Genomic DNA, 27,121 nt, shown 5'->3' on the forward strand with positions numbered 1-27,121 from the left:
GAAGCTTGTCGCAAATGCCCCGTGTGGGAAGCGATGCTGGCATAAAGCGCAGAGAAGATGGGCAACCTCACACATGGAGATTCTTTCCTGGGACCTCAGTTCCCCCCCCCCCCCCCCGAGAAGGCCCTGGGTCTGCGCTTGACGCAAGGAAGAGTGGGTAAACGAGAGAAGAGAGCGAAGGAATGAAGAGTGATAGCTGGATGGTCTTGGAAAACCTTTGTGACTCCAACGCTCATGACTCGCCAGCTCCCCGACCTCACGAGGCCCCCCGCCCCAAGGCTGTCCTACGTGTGGGGGCCACTGGCCTTCCTGGCCCAGGGCCCTGGTGCTGTCCCCCCACCTCAGGCCTGGACAGGAACAACGTTCCCTTCTCTGTTCCCTTACTGGACTGGGAACCACTGGGACTGTCTGGGGACTCTCACAATGAACACCGGCGCCAGGTAGGAGGCAGGAGAGACGATCCGGCCTGAGGTTAGGAGTTAGTGAGGAGAGGCGAGGTGAGGGTGGGAATCTCGAAGCTGCCTCCTTATGGGCCTCCAACTATTTTAATCTCCTCCTGAGACTGTTTCATTCAATGGTTCATTCATTCAACAAATTTGTATTCAACAAATTCTGTATTTGGGCTGGAAGGAAATAAAACTGTGAGGAAAACAGATGGAGTGTCTCTGCCCAGGGGGCTCACGGCCGGGTGCGGGAGGCAGACAGGCAGTTTGGTAATCGCGGTCTGGTGCGGTGAGCACAGTCCGTGCCGGGAAGAGCCCAGGGCTTTGAGAGCATGGCCTCCTGACCCGGCACTGGCGGCCTAGGAGGTTCCTACGACAGGCGTGTTCAGGGATGTTCCGCGTGCCACTGTTTCTCAAGACACAACTACGAGAGGTAGATGCCGTTGCTTCCGTTTGCAAATGAGGAAACTGAGGCTCAGGAAGGGAAGTCACTTGTTCAAGTCACACATACCAAGGTTGGCCTGGCTCCGAATTTTGTCCTCTCAGCACTGGCCTCTAACAATTGTTAGCACCTTCTAAGGTCAGAGGTGGGCTTCCGATGGGCAGAGCTGTTTTGAGACAACCGTGCAAACAAGCAAGAGCGAGCTCTTCGGTCTCTGGCCTCAGTTTCCCGCCCCCCACAAGCACCCTCCCTGAGCTTGTTAAAGGAATGAGTGAGTGAACAGCTATGGAGGGGATGAGGGCATTGGACCAGATGGTGCCTAAGGATCCCTCTTCCCCAAAGAATCTGCTTCTGACCTTCATACCTCATCAGATGGCTTTGACCCTCCTGAGAGTTCTGGAATCTCTTGCCCAGGAGTCTCTCGATCCACCTTTGCCACCAGCACCCTCAGCCTCAGGGACACGCCATTCTCACTTGGACTCAGGCCAGACCCAGTGCAACACGATCCTTTTCCTGCCTTCCCCTCAGCATGACTAACACGTGTTGGGGATTGTTGGAAGGAACTTTTGTCAGGACAGGGAAACCTCAGGGAAGTGAATCAAGAGAGCACAAAACCCATAAGAATGGGTCAAGTCTGAGACAGACTCAAAGGTGGAGTGGAGGTGGAGAGAAAGTTGGCTCCTCCAAGTCTCCCTGTTCATTGGGAGCCTCAAGTGGAGCCCCTGTCTCCCTTTATCAAGTCATCGTCCCCTTCATTCAACACATACTCATGGAGGCTGCTTGGTGGTGGGACCACAAGAGTGATCCATGCAGGGTCTGCCTCCTCGGGTCTTGTGGAGAAGACCAATGAGGACCAGAAACCACAGTGCCGGCACGGCGTGCTGAGTACCTCCCGGGGGAATCTGGGGGCTTGGGCACACACTGGGGGTGCCTGACCTAGTCCTAGGAGTCAGGGGACATTCCATGGAGGAAGCGCTGGGCTGAGACCTGAGAGATGATTGGGTTTATCCAGGTTATAATTGATGGAGGTGTGTTGTACCAGAGTGCATGCGTGCTGGGGTGGGGTGAGTGCTTTGGGCAGGGGCACCTACACCGGTCAAGGCCTGGAGGTGGCGCCGTGGCACAACGGAGGACCTGGAACATGCTTCCTAGGGCAGTGTGATGAGGGGCTGCTGAGAGGCGAGGGCGAGGGCGAGTTGGTGGAGACATTGAGGTGCGAGCTTGTAGAACATTCACACGTGTTCAAGTGTGACATGCAAGAATGGGGCTGGGGCAGAGGATCCCGGCTCTACTGGTTAATGATTCTGAAATGCATTAATTTCAAAGAAAACCTGCATTTCCCAAGCTTTCTCCTCCCTGTGGGGGCCTCCTATCTCTCTCTCCAATGTCATGGTTCCCCCTCTGCCCCAGGGGAAAGCTACTCTCATTTTCTCTTGGGTCCGAACTCCAGGAAAGCCAAATCTTCTTTTCTTTTCCCTTGGTTCCCTCCCTTTCTCTTCTTGCTGATGTCTGAGATGCTCTGGAATTTTCAGAGGGAAAGTTTGGCCACCTAAGAAAGGCTTAATGGAAATGAACAAGGAGTATTCAGAGTGGGTATAATCCTAGGAGATGGAGTCACGCTTTTGGGATTAAGGCAAAGGAAGAGATGCCTGGGTGGCTCAGTGGGCTAAACATCCCATTCTTGATATCAGCTCAGGTCATGATCTCACAGTTTGTGAGTTCAAGCCCTGAGTTGAGCTCTGCTCTGACGAGTGGAGCCTGTCTGGTATTCTCTCGCTCCCTCTCTGTCTGCCCTTACCCTGCTTGTGCTCTGCCTCTCTCTCTCAAAATAAATAAGCTTAAAAAAAAAAAGGATAAAGGAAGACCACAGTGGCTGTCTCCAGTAAAACCACACCAGGACCTCAGTCCCCTTCCCAGGCCGTTCATGCAGTCGGCAAATATCCTGTGATATTTGGGTAAATAGAATCCAGGTCTGGCGATCCAAGGGCTGTGATGAGGGAGGAACACAGGCTTGGCAGCTCATAGCAGGGCATGCAGTGTAGATGAGGGAGCACCAGGGAGAGGATTAAGGAGCAGGTGGGAGAGGACAGAGTGGAGGTGCTGGTGGTGGGGAGTTTACGTGGGGAGGCCTGCAAGTAAGAGCTGGCCTGGTACTTTCAAGAAACCAGAACAAATCTGGAGGGGGGCGGGCGGGTAGAAAGTGCTGAGGGTTGAAGATGGAGAGGTAGCTGGGCTGGATCCTGAAAGGTATGGAAAACCATGCCAGAGAGGTGGGCCCACTGAAGGGTCTGTGCTCAGGCTGTGCAATCTTCCAGTGTCAAATTCCTCGAGTTATGTCAGAGGCTCCTCCTATGCCCACATCTCCCATTGTGTGGGGCAACTGCCGGGGAGAGGGGAACTTGGTGGAGGGTCCCCTCAGTCCAAACACAGACCTCCACCCCCCAGAGTGTCCTCTCCCACTGGTGGTTCTGGGAGGTTCAAGTGACTGTCTTCGGACCCATAGCTATGGAGAGACTCACTGCCCTCCTGGATTTGAGCCCATGTGCCTGGGATTCCATGACCAGTGGGTTTTCTTTTGGCATCCTGTCTCTGCCCCTTGCAAGGGATTTAGGGCTGTTTCTTGGTCTCATGGGATATATGCTCCTATCTGCCCAGCTTTCTTTTTTAAAAAAAAATTTTAAATTTTATTTTTAGAGAAAGAGAACAAGGGCGGGGCAGGGGGGGGGGGGGGAGAGAGAGAATCCCAAGTAGGCTCTGCACTGTCAGTGCCGAGCCTGATGTGGGGCTTGAACTCATGAACCATGAGATCATGACCTGAGCCGAAACCAAGAGTCAGATGCTTAACCAACTAAGCCACCCAGGTGCCCCTTTGCCTGGCTTTCCACACCCTGATCTCCAAGGGTCCCAATAAATTCCACTCCCAACAGAACTGAATTAAGAGGATTGTTCTATTCCTGGAAATCTTTAACCGCTCGGGTTACACTGATTCCAGCAGGTCTGGTACTGGGAGGCAGGAGGCTGGGCCGAAGCTGTGGGGGCATGGTGGGGGCAGGTAGCTGAGCTGGGCCGAAGTGGGTGCAAGTTTCCTTCACAGCCGAGGCTGCAGTGGCCCCTTGTGGCCGTCTTACACACAAGGAAACTGAGTGTCAGATGCACTACAAGTTTAGAGCTGGGTGGGGAGGTACCTTTCCTTAGAAGGATGGCCTCCTCCACTCCTTTGTTGCTCAGAGAAGGAAAGACACATGCCCAGGGTCACACAGCTAGAACCCAGGCCCTTGGACTTCCAGCCCTCCTGGGGCTCTTTCTCCTGTACCACTTCCAGCTCAGCGCCCTTTTGCTGTGCATAGGAAGGCCAGGGAGTAGTCTGGAGTGTAGCGCCCGCCCTTGCCTACATAGGCCCCCTCTGATCCTTCTCCTCGGTTCAGAATTGAGCAGGGGTACAGAAAGGGGCCGGTGGCAAGAAGGAGACGGCCTGGTGGCAGGGCAGCGCGTCCCCATGAGGCCTCCAGGGGGCGCTGTGGGACCGAGTTGGCGGGTCCCAAGCTCCCGGTGTAGGGGCGGAGCTAGTTCCGCACACTGGGGACAAAGGGCAGCCAGCCAGCCTGGGGGGCTTGCGGGGAGCGTGCAACGGGGGGCCCCCGTGGCCCGCTGCCTGCCTTTTCCGAAGCCGTGGCTGGCTCCGAAAGGGACACCACCACCTCTTTCCGTGGCTCGGAAGCCAGGCCTCTGATCCTCCTCTCAACCCCCTCGAAACTGCACTTTCCAGAAGCTACCTCTTCTTACTGAGTTTCCGAATGTCCAGGCAGGATCGTTTTCCCTGTGACTCGGATGGTGAACAGTTTCAGAGAGGCCGAGGGATTGGCCAAGGCCAGCCAGCTGCTAAAGAGACAGAGCCGGGCCTCCATCCAGAGCTTCTAGATTCAAACTCCAGCCCCCTTTCTGGCACACTCGGGGTTCCCAGAGTTTGGCTCAGGGTAAATGGGAAGGGGTGCTGTGGAAGGCAGTTGTGGGGGAAGCTTTGGAGTCCCCTCCACGACTCCCTGACCTTTCTGTCCCTCCTCTTCTCATCTGTAAAATGGTGCTAATCATTTCCCTCCAGAGGTTGCTCTAGAAAACAGACACAAGGATGTACAGAGACGGCTAGAAACCAGGTCTGCGGTAGCGGGTGTTGAACACCGGGATGCTGCCAGCCCTGTCCTCTGTATAGCCTTCTTCCTAGGGACCCAGGCTGGGAATGTCAGAGCCCTGCTGTGCCTCCCTGAGGCGGGGGTGGCCGGTGCATGGCCTTTGACTCTGGGGCGCAGAGTGTGGGGCAGGCATTGATCAGCCTGGCGGAGCCAGTGCAGAGACGGAGCTGAGAGGGGCCAGGTCTGGTGGGGTCAGAGGCAGGGCAGGGTGTGAGGGATGTGGGGTGAGTCATTCTCCAGTCCAGCTGCTGTGGAGTGAAGGGGGAAGGAGTGAGGGGGTTGACCAGGCCCGGCGGCACCAGGCACCACGATGCCAGGCAGGGAGGCGGCCCTGAAGCAGAGGCGAGGCTGTGGCCCTGTGCCCACCCCCACCCTGCCGGCTCCTGTCCTATCTGGTGCACCCCAGGAACGGGGTAGGCCAGAGGAGACATGTGGTCTGGGAATTCTCAGGGTGGGCCTGTGCGGGGAGTGGGGCCCCTCTCTGGGGGCGAGGTCCGGGATGCATTCCTCCCCCAGCTCGCTGCCCCCCTCCCCCACCCCCCAGCCACTGCCCTCCGCCCCTTGCGAAAGCCTTTCTTCCTGTCCCTGCGGCTGGGGGTGGAGAAGAATGCTCTGTGGGCCCCTCCCAGCCCCCATGGGGTCGCCATCTAAGACAGGCTGAGACGGTGTCCACATGTGTATCAGGCCCCACGGCAGACTGCAGCCACCCCTGCCTGGGTCAGGGTGTCCACAGGATACTGGGGACGTTCAGGGTCAACAGGATGGACTTTAAAGAAAGAAGTTTTGGAAATGTGGACAAGGGCAGGGATGGGCCCGAACCTGGGGCATGGGAGCTGGGGGCTGGGAGGGGAGTAAGAAGAGCAGCAGGAAGCTGAAGGGACAGGCGAAAAGGGGTGAGGGAAGAGCGGTGTGATGATGGGCTGGTGACGGCAGTGGGGGGAGGGCTGCCTACGGTGTTTAAGAGGCCCCCCACCCCCCACTCCCAGTAGCTGATCGGCCTTCCTCCCTCAGAGCAGGGTGCAGACGGGTGAGGGGTGCACCTGGAAGGACCCAGGGGAATGATCAGGATGACGGGGACCCAGGATGAATAAGCCAGCTCCTGCCCTCAAGTAGCTCACTTGCTGGAGGAAAGAGAGCCAGCTGAGCTCACCGTGGGAAGAGGACAGTCGCAGCAGAAGCCAAGCTCCAGACAGGCCAGGGGGAGCAAGGGAGTTGGGTAGGCGGGGTCAGGGAGCACACTGGCTTTAAGGAAGAAACTTCCTTTTGCTGCTGTTACAAGTTGCCACAAACTTAGTGGCTTAAACACCCACTTGGTGTCTTAATAGTTCTAGAGCTCAGCAGTCTGAACTGGGTCTTACGGGCTAAAGCCAAGGTGTCAGCAGAACCGTGTTCCTTCGGGACGTTCTAGGGGAGAGTCTGTTTCCTTGCCTTTCCGGCTCTTAGAGGCTGCTGCCTGCCTTGACTCTGGGCCTCTTCCTCCTTCAGAGTGCATCATTCTGGGACAGCTGGGTTGAGCCACTGACTTTTGATTTGGGCTCAGGTCATGATCTCACAGTTCATGAGCCCTGAGTTGGGCTCCGTGCTGAGTGTGGAGCCTGCTTGGCATTCTCTCTCTCTCTCTCTCTCTCTCTCTCTCTCTCTCTCTCTCTCTCCCCCTCTCTCTGCCTCTCCTCTGCTCTCTCTCTCTTTCTCAAAAATAAACTTTAAACACTTTTTTAAAATGTTTATTCCTTTTTAAGAGAAAGAGAGAGACAGAGCACAAGTGGGGATGGAGGGAGACACAGAATCCGAAGCAAGCTCCAGGCTCTGAGCTGTCAGCAGAGAGTCGGACGGCAGGGGCTGGAATTCATGAACTGTGAGACCATGATCGGAGCCAAAGTCGGATGCTCAGCCGACTGAGCCACCCAGGTGCCCCCCTTCCATGCAAATAAATAAACTTTAAACAAAGTGCATCATTCTGCCCTGTTTCCATGGTCCCATCTCTTCTCTCTGACTTTGACCACTTTGCCCCCCTGTTATAAGGACCCTGGTGATTACGCTAAGCCCGCTCAGATAATCCAGCATAAATCTCTCCATCACAAGATCCTTAACTCAACCACATCTACAAAGTCCTTTTTTTTGCCACTTAAGGTGCATGTGCAGGTGTCCCGGGGATTCGGACATGCACATCTTTGGAGGGCCATTATTCTGCCAACCGCAGGTGGCACTGGAGATGGGGCGGGGCTTCGACAGGTGAGGGCTGAGGGAGAGGACCCTGCAGGTGGAGGGCCAGGGCCTGAGGGCTCCTGTGTATGCTTGCAGGCAGGAGTGGTTTGGGGGAACAGACCTGGGAGAGCTCAAAGGCCTGTGCCCGCCCCGTTTCTAAGTAAACCAGGTTGGCCTCCAAGGTCATGAGGCAGACTTGCCTCCTGAGAGACGATGAGGCTGGGGTGGGATGTTCCTCCAGGACTTAGCGCTGCTCTGTTCTTTTCAGGTATAGAGGTCAGAATACCCTTGTGATTGTTTCCCAGTGGTGTCCTCCCTGGAGCCCTGTCCCCTCCCGCCCATGCGAGTCCCACCGCAGACACCGTCAGAATCGCAGACATCGTCAGAAACGGCACCAACCTCTCCTCCGGCTGCGAAGGGCAGATCTGGGCTTGCTCCCCTCCGTGGCCTGTGCTGGCCTTCAGCTCTGGTCCCTTCCTCCAGCTTGACTCCCCAGCCACCTTGAACTGCTCCCTGGTCCATCTCTCACCCATTAGGCCCAGGTCATTGCCAGGAGCCCCCCACTGCTTTCCCCACTACTCAGCCTCAGCTCTTGGGAAGCCAGCCTCCCCCTTCCTTCCTCTCCTCCAAGCATGGAAGCAGCGAGCAGCTTCCGCAGCATCTTCTGTAACAACCCGTGCCTGTGGAGTGACCCTCCAGTGCAGGGATGATGGACGCATCGCATTCACTCCTCCGTTTCAGAGACGAGGAAACTGAGGCTCGGAGAGGTAAGTAACAGGCCTTGAGTGACACAGCTTTAAAAAAAATAGTGGATCCATGGATGAAGCCCGGGAGTCATTTTATAGAGGAGGAAATTGAAGCTTGGGGAGGTTCAGTAACTGGCCAGGCTAATGAGTGGTTCCCAAACCAAGGTGTGGCTCGTTTCTAAGGCCAAGCTTGTCACTGTCTCACTCCGTGGCCACTCATTAATCTTAACTGCCACACTATGCCACTTAGTCTAGCCGGGGGCTGGGCCTGTGTCTGTCATCTCTGTGTCCCGCACCAGCAGAGGTCCAGCTCAGGGCATGTGCCTGGCCAGATGAGTGAATGAAAGAATGAATGTTGCTTCCTGGGCGTGGCTCTGGGCAGAGCGGGGACACTGCTCAGGGAGGCCACCTGCAGCCACTGAGATACAGAAGGAACTGCAGGCTTGAGGCCATGCTAGGCCGGGATGGGCTCCAGCCCATCCAAATTTCTTGGCAGATCTGAACATTCAAGTTGGTTGGTTGGTTTTACAAATGTATTTTGTGTATAGTTTGGGGGAGAGGGAATACGCACCTAGAGTAGGAAACTGTCAAAGTACAAAGGGGATAGAATAAAACCTTGGACTGGGATTAACGTGTTCCGCAAGACGAGCAAACATTTCTAATAAATTTGAACTTGATAAACGAGCGATGTCTTGCAATACGAGTAGCACGTGACACCAAATGTCACATGATCACAACTGAGCCAGTGGGTCTTCTCTCTCTGTCTCTGTCTCTCTCCCACCGTGGGATTATGGGTGATCGTCTCCTGTGCTCAGATGCTCAGTCTCAGGCCGCGGGATCCGGCGGAAATCAGTGAGTTTTCAGAACGTTGGAAGGTGTCCAGGTTGCCACTAGAGTATTTTTTGTCACTTCCAAGCACCTGTGGGCAATCCTTTGCTTTTCCATCCGAGAGTCAGTTTAGGAATGCTTTGCTTCATTCGAGGTCAGGCTGCCTGCAGATATAGACCCTTTCCTCTGCTGCCTGATTGCCAGTAACATGAAATATGGTATATGACAAGAATTTATTAATACTGTACTGTAGTCAACAGCTGTGTGAGTGTATACAATGGCCCCCATGCAGAAAAAGGTTGAAAGGGAAGGTGGTAAGAAGAAGGAGATGATTATGGTGGAAGTTAAGAAGGAAATCATCGAGAAGTACGAACAAGGTATGCAAGTGGCCAAAATTGCAAGATTTTACAAGAAGTCTACGTCTGTATCTTGTCTGCAGAGGAGGCGGAGAAAAAGGCAGAGGAATCCCTCACTTCCAATGAGATTAGGGAGATGAGTAAAAGGTGGGAAATGGTGCAAAATTTGTAGAAAAGCACCACCCAAATAAGGCTGTAGCAGTGCGGGCGATGAGTCTGTTTAACGACAATGCAATGTCACATTTCCACGAAATCCTCAAAAGGAGGCAAAAGATGTCATTGGATGGGTTTCTTGTTAAAGGTGCACAAAAAGAAAAAGATTCCACTGAGCCAATAGATAGCAGTGATTCCGTTAGTGATAGTGAAAGTCGTCCTCCACAATAACCCTCCGGTCTCTTGTCTCCCTCGCACCAGCCACAAAGGTTTTCAAAGGTAAGTGCAGGTGAATTTGTTTATATTTTGTATTTTCTTTATTATTTTGTATTATATTACAGAATTGTAATTATTTTTATATGACCATTTTTGGGTTGTAGAACGAATCATCTGAGTTTCCATCATTTCTTATGGGGAAATTTGCTTTGATATACAAGTGCCTTGGCTCACAAGCATGTTTCCAGAACAAATTATGCTCGCAAACCAAGGTTTTACTGTACAAAGAAATGGTAGTCTTCCTGCCTCCTTTGAATACAGTGTCCCAGCTCCTGCTCCAAGCAGCATCCTGTGCTGTAACATTCTGGTGTGCTTTTCTAAAGATATCCTTGTGGGATATCTGCATGGCTCAGTCGGTTAAGCACTGACACTTGATCTCGGCTCAGGTCGTGATCTCATGGTTTGTGCAATCAAGCCCCACCTTGGGCTCTGCACTGACCGCAAGGAGCCTGCTTGGGATTTCTCTCTCTGACGTTCCCCGCCTCCCTCCCCTCAAAATAAATAAATAAACTTAAAAAAAAAAAAAAGGTATCTCAGCATTTACAAACCTATATGTGTTTGTGTTCTCTCCTGGAGCACACTCATGAAGGGTAACAAATGATACACATTACTGTGCCTCTTAATTTTTCATCTTTTGTGATGGTTACACAGTAATCCTATTGTATAGAAGTATCACATAATGGATATTTAGGTGTTTCCGCTCTTTCGCTATTACAAATGTCACTGCAATGAATATCCACGACCTCATTTTGCATGTGTGCAAAAGTACCCCAGCCAGATAAACACCTGTCAGAGACGTTGGTCGGTCAAAGAATTAGATTTAACCTTGTGATAGGTGTTGGCGATCGCTGTTCATACTGTTTACGCTGATTTTACCCCCAGCAGCAATGTGTGGGTGTCTGATTCCCCATATTCTCAACAAAGGGTAAGAGATCAGCCCTTTTCAATCTTTGCCAGTCTGACACATGTAAAAAATGAGATTCATGATAGTCTAACTTTGCATTTCTCTTACTGTGTGTGAGGCAGAACATTTTCCTATGTCTAAATGCAATTTGTATGTTCTTTTCTGGGAACTGTTGGCTCATATTATTTGCTCTTTTTTTTTTTTTCCTCCTGGGTTATTGGTCTCTTAGTTATTTGTAGGAACTCTTCATATATCTTAAGGATATTGGCCCTTGGCCCGGGATATATCTTCCCTGCACATATCTTCCCTATGGCTGTTCCCACAAGGTCTTTGGTGAAAGTTTCCTGCTTATCACTTTCCACCTTTGACTCTGGTTACTTGTCTATTTGCCTTATCTCCTCTATAATTATCTCCATATGCCTGGTGCCTTGCACTTGCATGGTCTGGTTTAAAGCATGTAAGTTCCATGCAAGATGAATTCCCATTCATGTTAGGAGACCATTGTCCTTGGATTTATTGCATTGATTCTGCACGTCTTGCAACCAGAGGCTCTGAGTTGGACTGGTTACGGTCTATCTTTTCAAGGATGCTTTACTAGCCGGCTGCCTTGGAGGGAAGAGATAGCATCTCCCACTTGAGCAGAGGCAGGCTATTTTTTCTTGTTCTGCATAATAATGATGATACTTCCCTCTGGAGCAAAGATCACACAGCTTTGCTTGCTGCTTATTATAAAAGATTTGGTTTCCCAGCACTTGGGCTTTCTCAGCTGTGATTCCAAGCCCAACGCACATGGAACACCAGCTGGGTCAAGCTTTGCATCAGCCTGTAGTACTTGATAGGGCAAGAGGAATCAACACAAACACACATCTCCAGCTTGCTTGCTGTGCCTTGAATAATCAGGTCCTTTGTCTCTGATCCAGCAATGTCTGTTCTGCCAGCATCCATAAAACTGTGGCGAGCTAACTTGTTAGCTTGCCAAAAGAATAAATCTCAGACCTTTATGGCTCTTGACAATTTGGCAGCCGGGCAAGGTGAGGCTTTGATCACCTGAGCCCAAGGTCACCCAGATAGAAAGTAGCAAAGCTGGGCCTGGAATTGGGTCTCTTATGTACCCCACCCCTGAAGTTTTGGCTGTGCATAGCCTTCCCCTGCTGGCGGGTAAACTGACTATGGCTAGGCTCTCAGGCAGATTTATATTTGTGTCACTCCCACACCTCTTGCATGGTTTTAACACGGGGGTTCTATGCATCTCATTCTCGCACTAGTGGTTCTCAAGCTGTAGTGAGCCCCTGAAGCACCTGAGGGGCACCCCGGAAATGCAGATTTATTAAAAGTGTAGGCTCACCCACAGAGATTTGATTCAGTAACCCTGGGGTGGGATCTAGGCATCAGCATTTTAAACAAATCTCTCAGCTGATGCTTTCCCTGCGGGGGGTGTCTAAGGACCACGGGCTGAGAGTCACTGCCGTGAACAGGCTGTCACTGCAGGTTTGTGGGCAGAGTGACTCGATTGAAGCTGTCTGGAGATGGATGAGCCTGGAACTGGGAGAGGCAACGCGACCAGCTCTGAGGGAGGCGCCCTGGATTAGGGGGGCCTGGGATTGGGAGGGCGGCAGAGGGAAGGAATAGAGGAGGTGTTGGGACACACAGCTGGGACGGCAGCCCTTGTGTTCCCAGCCTTGGGGAAGTCTGACTCATCTCACACTTTGCATGTGTCACCTCTTGACTCAAAAGCCATTGTTGCTACTGCAGGAAGAAAAAAAAATCCAGTGACCTGGTCTGCAAGGCCCTTCCTTGTCTGAGTCTGGCCAGCTCTGCAGCCCCCACAGCCTCTTTGGCACAGAGGTTAGACCGAATGCCACAGGGCCAGACCTCCTGGGTTAAAATGCAGCTCTGCCACTTTCCAACCTTTAAGCTTAAGCAAGTTGCCCTCAGTTTCCTAGTCAGTGAAAGGGGGATGTTGCTATTTGCCACAAATGTGGAGCCTTGATGATTTACATGCGTTAGTGCATTCTAGGCCTTCCAGTCAGGCCTGTAGTAAGGACTCAGTAGATTTGGGCTTTTTTTTTCCCCCGGGATCTTTCTTCTTGGAACTTTCTTCCCATCTGCCACCTCTGTGTCCTCCACTCCCTTCACTGCTTATGGCAGCTCACCCTGGGCTCTCAGAGCCCTCCTCCTCCAGGAGGCCCTCTCTGCTCACCACCCTCCCCCCCACCCCCCAGCCTCACTCCGGGTGCTGTCCTTCCCTGAGCTCCAGCAGCCCTCCCTCAATCTGTGATCTGCGATCTGCGTCCCTCCTCTGACCCTGGCCTGCCACCTGCTCTTGTCAGGAACCTGTGGTGTTTACCTCCCTCTCCTCCGCAAGCTCAGATCTTCCCCTCGGGGCAGACAGCCTGGATCCAGGACACCTGCCTGCCTGGAAACCAGCTGTGTGGCTCAGGCAGGTAGAGTCCCCACTCCCATCTCAGTTTTGCTAAAGCACCGGCTATTGAGCTTTAAAAGAGGGAGACCTGGGGCGCCTGGGTGGCTCAGTTGGTTGTCAGACTCTTGATTTCTGCACGGGTCATGGTCTCATGGTCCTGAGATTGAGGCCCCCCTGTCAGCGCAGCTGCTTGGGATCTTCCCTCTCCTCTCTCTCTCAAAAATAAATAAACATAAAAAAATGAAAATAAAAGAGGGAGACCTTCTGCTTGAGCAAAATCCTACAGGAAGCTGTGTGGAAAACCAGTGAGGGTGGAGCTAGCTGCTCTGGGTGAAGGAGTGTGCGTGAGTGTGCACACACGTGTGTAGGAGCCCATGAGTATATGAGTAAGGGTGCGAGTGTATGTGCGAGCACGTGAACACATGACCAGGAGTGTGGAGAGCAGGAGAGTGTGTGTGTGTGCGTGTGTGAAGGGTGTGTGTGCATGTGTGCCTGTGTGAGGGTGTGCACGTGTGTATGTGTGAACACGCAAGGGTGTGGGCGCGCGTGCGCGGAGTGTGTGAGCGTGCGTGTGGGGGGGCACGTGTGCATGTGCATGAACGCGTGAGTGTGGGCGCTCAGCGGCGGGTATGCCCAGGGCTCTGCGGGCCAGGCAGGAAAACTTCTGGGCGAGGGGGTTTCTACACTCCGGTCTTAAAAGTGCAGGCGTTCGTCTGATGCGTCTTTCTGGGCTCACAGTAGATGCTTTCTCAGTGGTCAGGATGAGGATAAGGACAAGGTAAAACAGGCCTGGCAAAACTGGCAAGTTTTGGGTTCCTGAAGCTTCTCCTCCCCCTCCCTGAGCTCAACCCTTCCTTCAGAAACTCCAGATACAGATCTCTCTGTCCCAAGGCGTTTGTTTGGTTTCTGTGTGCAGGGGCTCTGCCTTGTGTTTACTGAGCTAGGACTGCTGTCTTTAATGGATGTTCTGGTCTCCACAGGCCCCTGCCTTAATCCCACATGAGGCCTGCAGAGGAAGGACCCCCCCTCCCCAACTCCAGCACATTCCACTGGAGGGGGGCTGGGTCTCAGGCAGGGACTGGAGGGCTTCCTGGCCATGGCTCCAGAGCTGCTTCCCGGGTCGCTTTGGCAGTGGCCCAGCCAGAAGGCCTCAGGCTGGTGCTTGGGCAGCTTGGCGAGGGCTGGGGCTGGCATCTGATAGGTCCTGCCTGGAATAGCAGTGCCCAAGGGAACCAATACGATTTTGTCCTCTGTTAATGTGTGTGTGTGTATCTTGGGCGGCATGTATATTCCCTCCCCAGAAACTGCCCAGTGATCAAAATGCCCCTTAGATACCAGGCCTCTAGTAGAGAGTGGGCCTCACCTTCTCTTTCTCTGGGAATAGGGAGGGCATCTCCCGAATCAGATCCCAGCCCCAGTCACTCCTGTGATCCCTAGCTTCCGTCAGCCCACCTTGTTATGGGTTCTTTGCTGTGTCTGTGTAATGAATGTTTACCCTGCAGCCGGCTGGATCCAGGAGGAGCCAGAAGGGTCTGGGAGAGGCCAGGGCTCAGCATTCTGTCTCTAGAGAAGCTCTCAATTCCAGCTGCTTTCAAGAATGTCCTTCTTTCTGCCTGTCTTCCTCTCTGGGGAGGAGGCAGCTTTTTCAGAAACTCAGCTAACCCAACCTTCCCTACCCCAAGTATGCTGGGCCGGACTTGCCAACTTGAAGGCAGCAGAGCTTGGGGGCAAGTTGGAATTGAAAATATAAAAACGTCCCTCACCTCCAATAATAGAGGTGATACATGTTCATTGTTGCTTTGTTGAAAACTTAGAGAACCACAGGTCAGAGGTCACCCCCTCCCCAACTCCCAACCCCATCTGTGGGCCTGTGAGGGAAGGGCCTGCATGGGCACAGCCTCTGTCCTTCCCCCTCCCGTGGTGGGTGTCTGTGCAGCCAGACAGGGGCACAGTGAGTACTTGGTGAGTAGAACTCAATTAGAACCTAATTCTGCCAGGGGCGCCTGGGTGGCTCAGTCGGTTGGGTGTCCGACTTCGGCTCGGGTCATGATCTCATGGTTCGTGGGCTCGAGCCCCGCGTTGGGCTCTGTGCTGACTGCTGGGAGCCTGGAGCCTGCTTCGGATTCTGTGTCTCCCTCTCTCTCCCCCTCCCCCGCTTGTGCGTGCGCTCTCTTTCTCCCTCTCAAAAATAAACAAACAAACAAACAAACAAACAAACAAACAAAAAAAGAACCTAATTCTTCCAGATTATCCAGTTCTGGAGACAACCCTGGGGTGACCACTGTCTGTCTGGAGGGGGATGGGATAAGCCATGGCCTCAGACCAGTCCTCCGACTGCAGTGCAAGTGCCAGCTCAGGCCTGAAGCTAAGAGTCACCTGGATGCCTCTTCTTCCCGCTGCTTCAGGGGACCCCACTGGGCGGGACCCCAAAGCTGGCCGGGTTGGCTTTGCTTTCAGAATGTCCCCAGGCCATTTCCCACATGCCGGCCCACATGGCCCCAGAATAAGCTCTCAGCATCTCTGCCTGGACTTCATAAGAGGCTCATCGGATTTCCAGCTTCCACCCTTCCCCACCCTCCCCACCCATCTGCAGGGACTAGCCTCAGGGCTCCTGGTGCTGCTCTGATCAAAGCTCCCAGCAAAAAAAAAAAAAAAAAAAAGCCCAGCCCCTGAGAACAGAATTGGATCCCCTCCTGCTCCTGCTCTCGCCTGGCCTCCTCTGGGCCTCTTCTCCTGCACACCCCTCCTCCGGGGCACCCCTCCCAGCCAGGCGGTGCTGGGTGATCCTGGAATACACCTGGCTCATTCTTCCTCAGGGAGCAGAATTCCCTCTGCCTTGCCCTCCGCCTGGCTCCCCCAGGGGTCTGCAGGCTCCTTTGCCTTCATTCAGATCTCTCTGTCTCTGTGCCACCTCCTCTGTTCCTGGCCTCTCTCCGCTGGTGGCCCCTCACCCCTTCCCTGATTAGCTCTTCCCCATGCACCCCTCATTGCTGGAATTAACCTTGTGTCTGCCCCACCCAGATTGAAAGCTCAACAGGGCAGGGGTTTTTTGAACATTTTGTTCCTGAAGCCCAGAGTCCAAAAAGTACCTAGCACATAGAGGGTGGTTCATAATTACTGGTTGAATGAAAAAAAAGGGCTTCTCCTTCTCCTCTTTCCCAGCAAATACCCATTAAACGTTCACTGGGGCTGGAGTCGACCCTGGAACCAGATGCAGTGGTGAAGCTTGGAAGTCTAGTTGGGGAGACAGAGCTGTGCATCTAAGGTGGTGAGTCCAGCGGGTTGTCAGGGGTGGGGGGCAGTAGTGGGAAAAACTGGCCCAGTCTGAGTGCATCAGGGAGGACATCCCAGAGGAGGTGATGCCCAAGCTGAGGGCTTGGCTTGAAAGAGGAACTGCAGTTCCTGGCGTCTAGGGAAAGGGAGGAGGCTGGTGGGGAGGGAGGATTCTTCAAGTCTGCGGAAGGTCCTGGTCCCTCCTGGAGTCAGGGATGTTGCCCCTCATGGCCATGTGTCAGCCTCTGGCACACAGTAGGTGTTCATGAAAACTGCCAAGGTAGCCAGTGTCCTGGAGCCACACCTGATTTTGAGGAAGGCATTTCAGCTGCTGAACAGGAGCCTTGTGGGGGGCAGGGGCGTGGTAGGGGTGAGGTTGGCAAGGGCTGGGCAGAATTCTCCTAGGGATTCACAGGATCAGATGAGTTTTGACATGGAAAGGGCCCCAAGTTCCAGGGTCTTTGTCGCTGCTTCCCTGGTGGGAAGGAAATCAGCTGACTGGAAAGGGAGCTGAGGATCGAGGCCCATCCAGGTGGAATCAGGGCAGGCACCAGTCTTCTTTCTGTCTGTCTGTCCCGTGTCTGGCCCTCCAGGCATCCTGGCCCGGTGGGGATGGGCTGAGGCTCCGCACTGGGCTGCAAGTGGGGCCTGAATAGTCTAGGGCCAGGGCAAAGGCAGAGAGGCCTCCTGGCCGAGGAGCCGGCCTGGCCCCTCCTTGTGTGCACAGGACCCTGAGCCTGGTCACGTACACCGAGCCCCTCGGGAGGGGTGGGGTGGGACAGAGAGAGGCACCCGGTGTTCCCAGAGTGTGGAATGTGGCACCTGGGGGGAAGCTGGCCCTCTCCCTTCCCCCACTGCAGGGACAAGGGGCACCTCCCCCCCCCCCTCCCCCATTGGCCCTGGTTCCTGTCAGGCTGGTTTTTCCTCCCCTGGGGACTTGAAGAGGAACACCAGGGGCCATCCAGACCGGCCTGCCCTGCCCTACATTTTATGGGTTCCCACTTGTGGAAAGTGACGAGATGAGCAGTCACAGAGGCAGCCAGACCTGGGCTGGGTCCCTCTGCCACCACCCACCTGGCCTGAGCAAGCTCTTCAGAGCATGGCCAGTATTTTTTGTCTTCGTCCTTCACGACCCAGGCTCACTCCTAGGCTCCCAGGACTACATTCAGGCTCTCTTTACCTGTAATGATCTCAGCAGACCCGAAACTGGTCTCCCCACCCCAGACCACGCCCCCCTCCCTTGTCCCACCAGCACCCCCCTACCTGGAACCTGCAGCAATTTTCTAAAGCATACATTTGACTATGTATGCCTTAGATACTATTTAGATACTATTAAATACATATGACTATGTATTTAATCACATCGCTGATTAAAATAATCTCCCATTGTCTTCAGGATCAAGTCCATCTCATTGGCTGAGCTGACAGACCCTTCCTCCCACCCCTGCCCTGACCCCTGTCCTCCCTCACATAGTCCGGCAGGACTGAATTGCCAGTGGTTCTCCAAGCTGGCCAAAGTGATTTCATTCTTCCAGGCCCCTGTTCCCTTGCCCCCTGCCTGATAAACACCTACTAGTCTTTTAGCCTCTTGCTCAAGGGTCGTGCCCCCTTAGGAAAGCTGTCTCGATGCTCCCAGGAGGAAATGAATGCTCTCCCTTTGCCCCCACTTGCTCCTGTGCAGACACGATTCCCAGCACCGACACACTTGATTATACTGGTCTGTTTGAGGCCTAAACGCCTACTGGCTCAACAGTTCTAGAAAGATGGCCCACATAGTGGCTACTCGCTCCCACACCTCTAGAAATCCTCCCAGTTATTTCAGAAGGTCCCCAGAGGGACGCCCCCATGTGCTGACAAGGTGGCTGCTGACCATAGGCTCATGTGGGGTACACTCTGCTTCTCCCCAGCTCTGGCCCCACCGGTCCACGTGCACTACCTGGGGTCAACATCCGTGTCCATGCTGGCAGGCCTTGTCTGGGTGCTTCTAAAGCTCCTGGTCCTTGGGGAGCTAGAGCAGGGGTCTCCCCCACCCTCCCTGTTTCACCTCATCAGGCCCGAAGGAGCCCTCCTGCACCCAGACTCTCTCCAAGTCCCTCTTGAAAAGTTTCTGCCACATCTTCCCTTCTACCCTCTGGCTTCATAAAGAGGGAAAACCCGTGCAAGGGACCCCGGGGGTGGGGACAGGACTTAGAAAGCTTTTTGGGGGGGCTGTCTTTTCCCCACATCTGCTGCTCCCCTTTCCGAAACTTCCTCTCTAGTGTATGAGTGAGACAAGGACGTCAGTGGTGTGTGGATGGAGGGGAAGAGGCATTTACTCTATTAAATAAAATCAGTTCTAAATGTCCATCATGTAGCGTTTCTTAAGAAATTATTGCCTGCTGGGGCGCCTGGGTGGCTCAGTCGGTAGGCGTCCAACTCTTGATTTCGGCTCAGGTCATGATCTCATCGTTCGTGAGTTTGAGCCCCCGCATCAGGCTCTGTGCTGGCAGTGTGGAGCCTGCTTCAGATTCTCTCTCTCCCTCTGCGCCTCCCCAGCTTGTCCTCTCTCTTTCTCTCTCTGTCTCTCTCAAAATAAATAAACTTAAAAAAAAATTATTGCCTATTAATGCGTAACATGAAACAAGTTACACGTAAATGCATCCTTGTAAAAATTAGAACAGCAGATGGGGCGCCTGGGTGGCTCAGTCGGTTGGGCGTCCGACTTCAACTCAGGTCATGACCTCACACCTTATGGGTTCGAGCCCTGCGTCGGGTTCTGTGCTGACAGCTCAGAGCCTGAAGCCTGCTTCGGATTCTGTGTCTCCTTCTCTGACCCTCCCCCGCTCGTGTTCTGTCTCTCAAAAATAAATAAACATTAAAAATTAAAAAAAAAATTACAACAGCAGAGATAAGTATGGGTTGCCTTCACTCAGCTTCTCTCCAAGGAAATCCTTGTCTTCGGTCTGGAGCACGTCCTCCCGCACCTGTGTGCTTACATGTGTATTCATATGCATACGGAGAAATAGCCATCTTTTTTTAAAATGTTTATTTATTTTTGAGAGAGAGAGTGACAGAGCATGAGCGGGGGAGGGACAGAGAGGGAGACACAGAATCGGAAGCAGGCTCCAGGCTCTGAGCTCTCAGCACAGAGCCCAACGCGGCGCTCGAACCCCAAACTGTGAGATCATGACCTGAGCCGAAGTCAGACGCTTAACTGACTGAACCACCCAGATGCCCCCCGAGGTCCACTACTTACCTTTAGGACCTTGGTCAAGTTTTTAACCTCTTTGAGCCTCAGCTGATCCTCAGGCCGGATCAGCTTTTCTTGTGACATATGGATTGTTAATTCATAGGTGTCACCTGAGAAAAGATTCCATGGTCCAGTATATTTGGTAAATTCTGGTTGGACAAAGTTAAATAATAATACTTATAATACATAATAATATATATCATTATAAGTATTATTATATAATCATATCAATATATTGTTACAAGTAAATGATAATTAACAACACATACACTATTTATTATATAACGATTGTTGATTATTGTGATATTACTATTTCATAATTAAATTATATAATAACTTTTTTTGAGTGCTTACTATTTGTCAGACACCCTTACAAGGATCATCTCATTTAACCCTGAAAACAACCCCATAAAGGAGGTTACTATTATTATCTGTATTTTACAAATGACGGACTAAGGTCATCAGAGCCTTTGGTACCACGCATTGTCACTCTCTAAGAGGGAGTGGGGACAAGCAGTATTTCTGATGTTTGTCAGTGGATCCCCTTTTCCCAAAGGGATGTCATGGTGCGGGGGCTTTGTAGACATGAGGTGGGGGAGGTTGGGCAGGATCCGGTCTGGGATTCTTTCATGCTTTAACATTCCCTTCCCACTCCTGACACTGTGTGCCCCTCCCCTGGAGGCGAGGGAACCTTGGCGTGGGGACCAGGGCTTGGGAAGGGAGCTCCTCGGTCAGGTTTTGCCCTCCAGCAGCCAGGGGCCGATCAGAGACTCAGGGCCGTGGGCAGTCCGTTACTGAATGGGAACAGCAGCTTGACCCCTCAGTTACATCTCTGGGGACAGCAGCCCGTACAGGTTGTTAGCTCCTGAGTTCTTGATGTACCAGAGAACTGGTCCAAAGCCACGCAGCTCAGGGTGGAAGGTGCTGGGCACTGTTCTGGCTGGGGAGCAGGGGAAGGGGATTCTTCCTGACCACCCCCCCCTTGCATTTCAGCCTGGGGTTTACTGCCCTTGGGGTTGGTATAAGATTTTGGAAATGGGACCCAAAGGAGTTGTTCTGGAGCTGCGGCTTCGTTGGAAGGGAGAGTGGAGCCCTTGTCCCACCCCAGGGCCCCGGCCGCCGGGCTGAGGGGTGAGAGGCTGGAAGCCAGGCTCTGACACATCCAGCTATGGATCTGCCAAGTCATTGTCCCTCTTGGAGCCTCTGTTTTCTCCTCTGTAAGATGGGCTGGGCTGCTGTGAGGATCCAATCAGACCTGAAAAGATGTAGGCTGTACTCCCCTCAGTCAGTTGTTATGATTATGGCCCTGGGGCTCGCACGGGGCACTCTAAGCTCCTCTGGAGTTTTGGGAGCTCACAACCCCTTAATATTTGGGGGTGGGGGGCTTTGGTCCTATTCTTTTGTTTCCTAACACAAAGCCCCTTCCCAAAGCCTCCTATCAAGCCAGAAGAACAGAGATTCCAGCTCGGGCTTGGTGTTCCTAGCAACCATCTGGCCCATGAAGAGTAGGCCTCCTTCTCTGGGTCAAATAAAGAGTGACTCACCTCAGCCCAGCCCTGGCGGCTACAACCTTTGTGAAGGCCCTGCCACACCCTGCTTTCATGGCCTGCCTTGGGTCACACCCATCTTCTTTTCACCTTTGGGCACCCCAGACCCACTTACAGGTCTGATTCACTAATTTAAACAGCCTCAGGCTGGCCTTCCTGAGTGGCTCAGGGCTCTTGCTGGTGGGTTAGGGGTATGTGTAGGCGGTTTCCTGTCCCCTGCTCCTGGCTATAAGTTGGTGGCTGGAAGGCAGTTTGTTGGGGACTGGTTTCAGAGGCCTTCCTTTAGCCACAGGGGACCCAGGTGATATGTAGAAAGGAGGACTGAGATTTCACGGGGGAAACTGAGGCACGTTGATGGGAAGTGACTGGCCCATCTCCCTAACAGCATCTCAGAAGGGCTTAGGGCCTCGGTCCTGTGACTGAGTGACCGCTCTGACCTAGGGAACCATGGAGACATTTCTGAGGAGGGGTGAGGTCCTTGCGGACAGGAATTGGGGTGAGGCGCAGGCAGTGTCTGGCAGGGGGCCCGGCCTTCCCAAGCGATGAAGAACAGGTGGAATTGTTGAGCGGGATGAAGAGGGGTGAAGAGCGGGGCTGGGGGCTGTGTGTGGAGACGAGGGCTCCTTCCCCTATGATCCAAGCTCTTCACTCCGGCCATGAGAACTTCCGGAGAGCCTGGCAGTTCAGCCATTCGTCCATGTCTGAGGCTCCGGGATTCAGCCTGACACCCTCCTTCCAGATGCTTACACGGAGGGAGGGATTCCACCTCGTTTCTGTCTCTGGGTGGCAGGTGCTACATGTCTCATGGGCAAGTTATTTGCTTCCTTCAGGCTCAGATTCCCCATCATGGATTTCAGGAAATCTGTGTTGAATGAATGCATGATTTGCGGGTGGAGGGTGGGGGCTGTCCTGGAGGGGGTGGGTGGTAAGAGGCCCCCAGGGGGTCTGCCCCAGGTGGGGACAGGCTTGAGCCTGGGGTTCCCAAGAAGCCCCATATCGCCCAGCTGCAGAAGCTTCCCAGCAGCCAGCAGCTGTTCTCAGGAGCCTCCTCTCGGCCCTCCCCATCCCCCCCCCCCCCCCCCCCCCGCACAGGCCCCGCCCCAGCTCCAGCCCCGGGATTTGTGTGGCTCCAGCGGGCCAGCAGCTCCCCTCCTCTCTGGGAAAGAGAGGGAGTCAGGGTGTGGGTGATCCCCACGGGGCTGTAATTCCAAGTGGGGTGTAGGAATCTCCTGAATGTACTGGAAGGAAGGGTTAACTTAGACCCCCAAGGAAGGGGCTTCAGAACATAATTCCAGAGGGGGCCTCTGAGTGATGGGGGGAGGGGGAGGACTGGGTATATGAGTCTACTGTCGGAAGGACTTAATTCCTGGAGGGGGTGTCAAACCTGGGGAAATCTTAATCGGGGAGGCCCAGAATGTGACTGGGAGGGTGTCCTTGTGTGTGATGGGGTGAAGAAGGGAAGGAGTGTGACAGGAGGTGCTCCGTCGGGGCTCTGGAGTGGGCAGGGGTGGGGCACTTCGAGGGGGGAGGGTGGGGGTGGGGGTGAACACTGTCTCAGGCCCCTGGGAGGGAAGAGCTGGAGGCAGAGCCGCCAGGAATCGACCAATGGGGAGAGTGCCCGTATTTGCACTCAGGAGCTTGCAAATTCCTCGGGGCTCAGATATCTGCCCTGACGCCCTCCCCCCTCCCCCTCTCCCTGCCCCGCCCGCCCAGGGCATAAAAGGCGCCAGGTGAGGCCCTCGCCACTCCTCCCGCCAAGCGATACACCTCGGGTTACTGAACTATTCCCGCTGCGTCCCCATGGCTTCCTACGCTTACCGCCAGTTGGCCACCACCTCGTCCCTCGGGGGCCCGGGCAGCGGCTCCCTGCGCTTCGCGGCGGGAAATGTCTTCCGCGCGCCCAGCATCCATGGGGGTTCGGGCGGCCGCGGCGTGTCCGTGTCCTCCGCCCGCTTCGTGTCCTCGTCCTCCGGGGGCTACGGCAGCAGCTTTGCGGGCGGCCTGGCCGGGTCCGACGGCCTCCTCTCCGGCAACGAGAAGCTCACCATGCAGAACCTTAACGACCGGCTGGCCTCCTACCTGGACAAGGTGCGCGCCCTGGAGGAGGCCAACGGCGACCTGGAGCAGAAGATCCGCGACTGGTATCAGAAGCAGGGGCCCGGGCCCTCCCGAGACTACAGCCACTACTTCAAGACCATCGAGGACCTGCGGGACAAGGTGGGCGGCGGCCCAGCTTCGGGAGGTGCACCTGTCGCGCAGACCCAGCCCCGCGGGCCGGGCGAGGCCCGAAGCGGGCACGGCGAGCACCGGAGCCACCACCCGACAGGGCAGGGCGGTAGCGAGCCCGTTAGGACGTGGGAGGGCCTCAGGGTGGGGCAGAGAGCTGGGGGCAGGTGAGCGGGGGCAGGACAGTGGGACAGGAAGTGGAGGCTGGGGCTGAGGGAAGGGGGTGGGGTGTGCAGCGGCAGCGGGGGCGGGGCTGGAGGGTGGGGAGGTCTGGGAAAGGGGGTGCGAAGGAGTAGGAGGAGGTGGGACAAGGCTGTGGGCTGTCCGGAGGTCTGGGCCAGAGGCCGCAGTCACAGACAAGAGTTTGGCCTGGGAGGGACCCATCCGCTGCTGCCCCTGGCGTGGGCCCCTCTGCATTGCATTCCTCTGGTGGGGCAGGTCTGCTTTCCTTCACGCTCCGGCTGGAGCCCCTCCTGCCCCGCCCAAGAGGGCCACCCGGATTTAGGAGGAACTTCTAGGAAGAATGGGAGGGGACAAATGCTGTGGCCTAAAGACCTGGTGAAGGCAGGACACACTCAGAGGCCCCGGGGGTCCTTTTCAGCAATAGTTCTGTGTGGGTGGAGAGGCCTGGGGTTGGGGGGTGCACCACAGGTCTTAAAGGGAGCCTCGAGGCCATGCGGAACTGAGACCTCTGCCTTGAAGAAATGTATCAGAAGCCAGTGGGACATTTAATGGTCCCACATGCTGGGTCTCCAAAGCAGGCCCAGCGCCTGCCCTGTGCCCAGCATGGTGCGGGGTGCTAGGGGCATAGAACAGATAGGCCAGACTTCTAGACGAGGGGGGACAGCTAGAGATGTAAACAACAAAGTAGAATACTGCTTGCACACTTTAAAAATTGTAATCTGCCGTAAGAAATACATTTCAGGGTGTACCCCCACACGTTCTCTCTCTGTGATGCACACACCCAAAATGGAAGCAAAGCTTTCTTGAAACAATTCTTACCCTGCTGTGGTCCATCTCTTCTCATATTTTATATTCTGTTCAGTTTCATTAAAAAACTATGCAAATCACCACTCACTGTACTGGGTGACTAATGAACCATGACCTGCTCTTTGAAAAACATGAACCCAAGTACCATAATCAATGATATGAATATGCCCATCACATCAGAGGGACCTCAGATGGGGGTCAATTTGGACAAGGACTCCTGAAGTTCATTTCCACCTCTGTAAGATAGGCATACCCACTGACCTGGCATGAAAGATGAAGCGCAAAGTGCTTGGCACATAATAGATGCTCAACACACGGGAATTCGCTTTCCTAAAGCAGATTGTGCTTTGCACTGGGGGTTCAGAGAAAGGTAACCCAATACGCCATCTGGTTTGCAGATCATTAGCATCTGCCTCCCGACCATTTAGAGTACAGGTCTCAGATGCTTTCCTCCCAGACTTACCTCTGCCCTCCCACACCTGTCCCCTACCCCCTGGCTCAGCAGTCCCTGACCACGGTTTCTCCTGCTCTAGCTCCTGGGCAGGGACTGACTTCAAGACCTCCCAGAGAGCAGGCCAATGGTCAGCTGAGTCTCTAGGGGGTAGGGGCACACCCATTTGTTTTCCTCTGTCTTCTGGGAAGAAAGTGGGTGGACAGAGCCAATATGCTGAGCTGGTGCCAACCTCCTGCCTCTGTCTTCCAGATTCTCGGTGCCACCATCGAGAACTCCAAGATCGTCCTGCAGATTGACAATGCCCGTCTGGCTGCCGATGACTTCCGAACCAAGTGAGTATGTGTTTGCCCTGGAGGGCTGCAGAGGGGGCAATGCCAGGCCCTTTGGGGGCTCGGGGCAGCGGGGGACTGCTCTCTGTCCTCGCTCACCCCAGCTGGCCTGGAGTAAGCCCCACCACCTCCACGGACTCCTGAACCATGATGGGAGATGGGAACTCTGCAGGGGTTCGGAGGAAACGCTGGCCTGACTGCACCTATTTCCTCTGAAAGGCTTGAGATGGAGCAAGCCCTGCGCCAGAGCGTGGAGGCCGACATCAACGGCCTGCGCAGGGTGCTGGACGAGCTGACCCTGGCCAGGACCGACCTGGAGATGCAGATCGAAGGGCTGAAGGAGGAGCTGGCCTTCCTGAAGAAGAACCACGAGGAGGTGGGTGTCAGGCTGTGCCTCCTGTCCAACCCACTCCAGCTTTCCAGGGCTGAGGACACTTTTTTGTCCTGTATCCTCTTGACCATGGCCGCACTTGCTGTACCCTCGGCATGGCCCCGGGCATGGAGCAGGGCTTCCGGGGGTTCCAGCAGCGGATGGAGGCCACCTCGTCTGTCCTGCGGTGGTGGTTCCTGGTCTGCACCTGAAAATCAAGCCCTTTCCGCCTGGGGGACGGGGGAGTGACTTGGCCCAGGCCCAGCAGGCTCTGGGCTCCAACATGCCCATCTCTGCTGTGTCTTTCCAGGAAGTCAGTGCCCTGAGGGGCCAGGTGGGTGGCCAGGTCAGCGTGGAGGTGGATTCCGCTCCGGGGATCGACCTTGCCAAGATCCTGAGTGACATGAGAGGCCAATATGAGGTCATGGCTGAGAAAAACCGAAAGGATGCTGAAGACTGGTTCACCAGCCGGGTACGGCGAGGGGAGCGGGTGCCCTCTGGGGAGGTGGCAGGGAGAGAGGGCTTTGTGCTCTCAGACAGAGGTCTGCCTCAGTGCTGACTCCTTCTGCCTCCTCTCTTATTGCAGATGGAGGAGCTGAATCAGGAGGTGGCCGGCCACACAGAGCAGCTGCAGATGAGCAAGACGGAGGTCACCGAACTGCGGCGCACCCTCCAGGGTCTGGAGATTGAGCTGCAGTCGCAGCTAAGCATGGTTTGTGCCCCCTGCCCCGTGGGATGCATGCCGGGGCCCTCGCAGCCTTGCGCAGCCCGGGCCGTGGCTGTGCCCATGCCGTCTCTGGGAACCGGTCTCCGCTGAGTCTCTTCCCTCTCCCTGCTCTCAGAAAGCCGCCCTGGAAGGCACGCTGGCGGAAACAGAGGCCCGCTTTGGAGCCCAGCTGGCCCAGATCCAGGCTCTGGTCAGCAGTATGGAAGCCCAGCTGAGCGACGTGCGTGCGGACACTGAGCGGCAGAACCAGGAGTACCAGCAGCTCATGGACATCAAGTCACGGCTGGAGCAGGAGATCGCCACCTACCGCAGCCTGCTGGAGGGCCAGGACTCCCACTACAACAACCTGCCCACCTTTAAGGCTCTCTGAGTCCGGCAGCCTCCTACTGTCCCGCAGAGAGGTTCCCCTGGGGAGGGGCGTGTGGGAAGGGACGGGCCCTACCCCCAGCTCTTTCCCTGACCTGCCAATAAAGCTTTATGACCCAAGGGAGGAAGGATGTTGGGTTTGTTATCTCAGCCCATAGAGATGGGCCAGGACTTGGTCCTGTTAAGGTTTTATTTGGATCAGAGGGCACCCTGTCCTAAGAGAGGGAAGGGGTGGGGTACACGCTAACTCCTACGGTCATGGTAATTCCTGTTTGCGGAACTTTTCATTTATCAAACCTGTTCCTTGAAACAAGCTTGTGATGGGGGCTCAGTTGGTTGAGCGTCCGACTTCGGCTCCGGTCATGATCTCACGGTTCGTGGGTTCAAGCCCCACATCGGGCTCTGTGCTGACAGCTCAGAGCAGCCTGCTTCAGATTCTGTGTCTCCCTCTCTCTCTGCCCCTCCCCTGCTCGAATTCTGTCTCCTCTCAAAAAAAATGTAGAAAGAAACTTGTGAAGCAAGCATTGCTCCCATTTTATAGAGGGATAAACTAAGGATCAGAGAGGTGAAGTGGTTTGTTGTGTGTGTAACTGTTCCAACATGGCAAAGGTGGGATTTGAAACAGTGTTTTGTTTTTTTTTCAAATTT

The 27,121-nt window shown here is 54.5% G+C and overlaps 2 protein-coding genes across 2 annotated transcripts in view; both read left to right on the plus strand.

Moving 5' to 3' along the window:
• LOC131496917 (keratin, type I cytoskeletal 14) overlaps nt 1-27,121 on the plus strand; it is a 65,572-nt gene that overhangs the window by 29,678 nt on the left and 8,773 nt on the right. The gene's annotated exons all lie outside the window — the stretch shown is intronic.
• Nucleotides 22,745-26,597, plus strand: KRT19 (keratin 19). Its single transcript, XM_058702754.1, has 6 exons — nt 22,745-23,228; nt 24,931-25,013; nt 25,230-25,386; nt 25,691-25,852; nt 25,967-26,092; nt 26,223-26,597. The coding sequence occupies exons 1-6, from the start codon at nt 22,812-22,814 to the stop codon at nt 26,475-26,477; spliced, it is 1,200 nt and encodes a 399-aa protein (XP_058558737.1). The 5' UTR covers nt 22,745-22,811; the 3' UTR covers nt 26,478-26,597.

The sequence above is a fragment of the Neofelis nebulosa genome, chromosome 16 (genome assembly GCF_028018385.1).
Source record: "Neofelis nebulosa isolate mNeoNeb1 chromosome 16, mNeoNeb1.pri, whole genome shotgun sequence".
Taxonomy (NCBI): domain Eukaryota; kingdom Metazoa; phylum Chordata; class Mammalia; order Carnivora; family Felidae; genus Neofelis; species Neofelis nebulosa.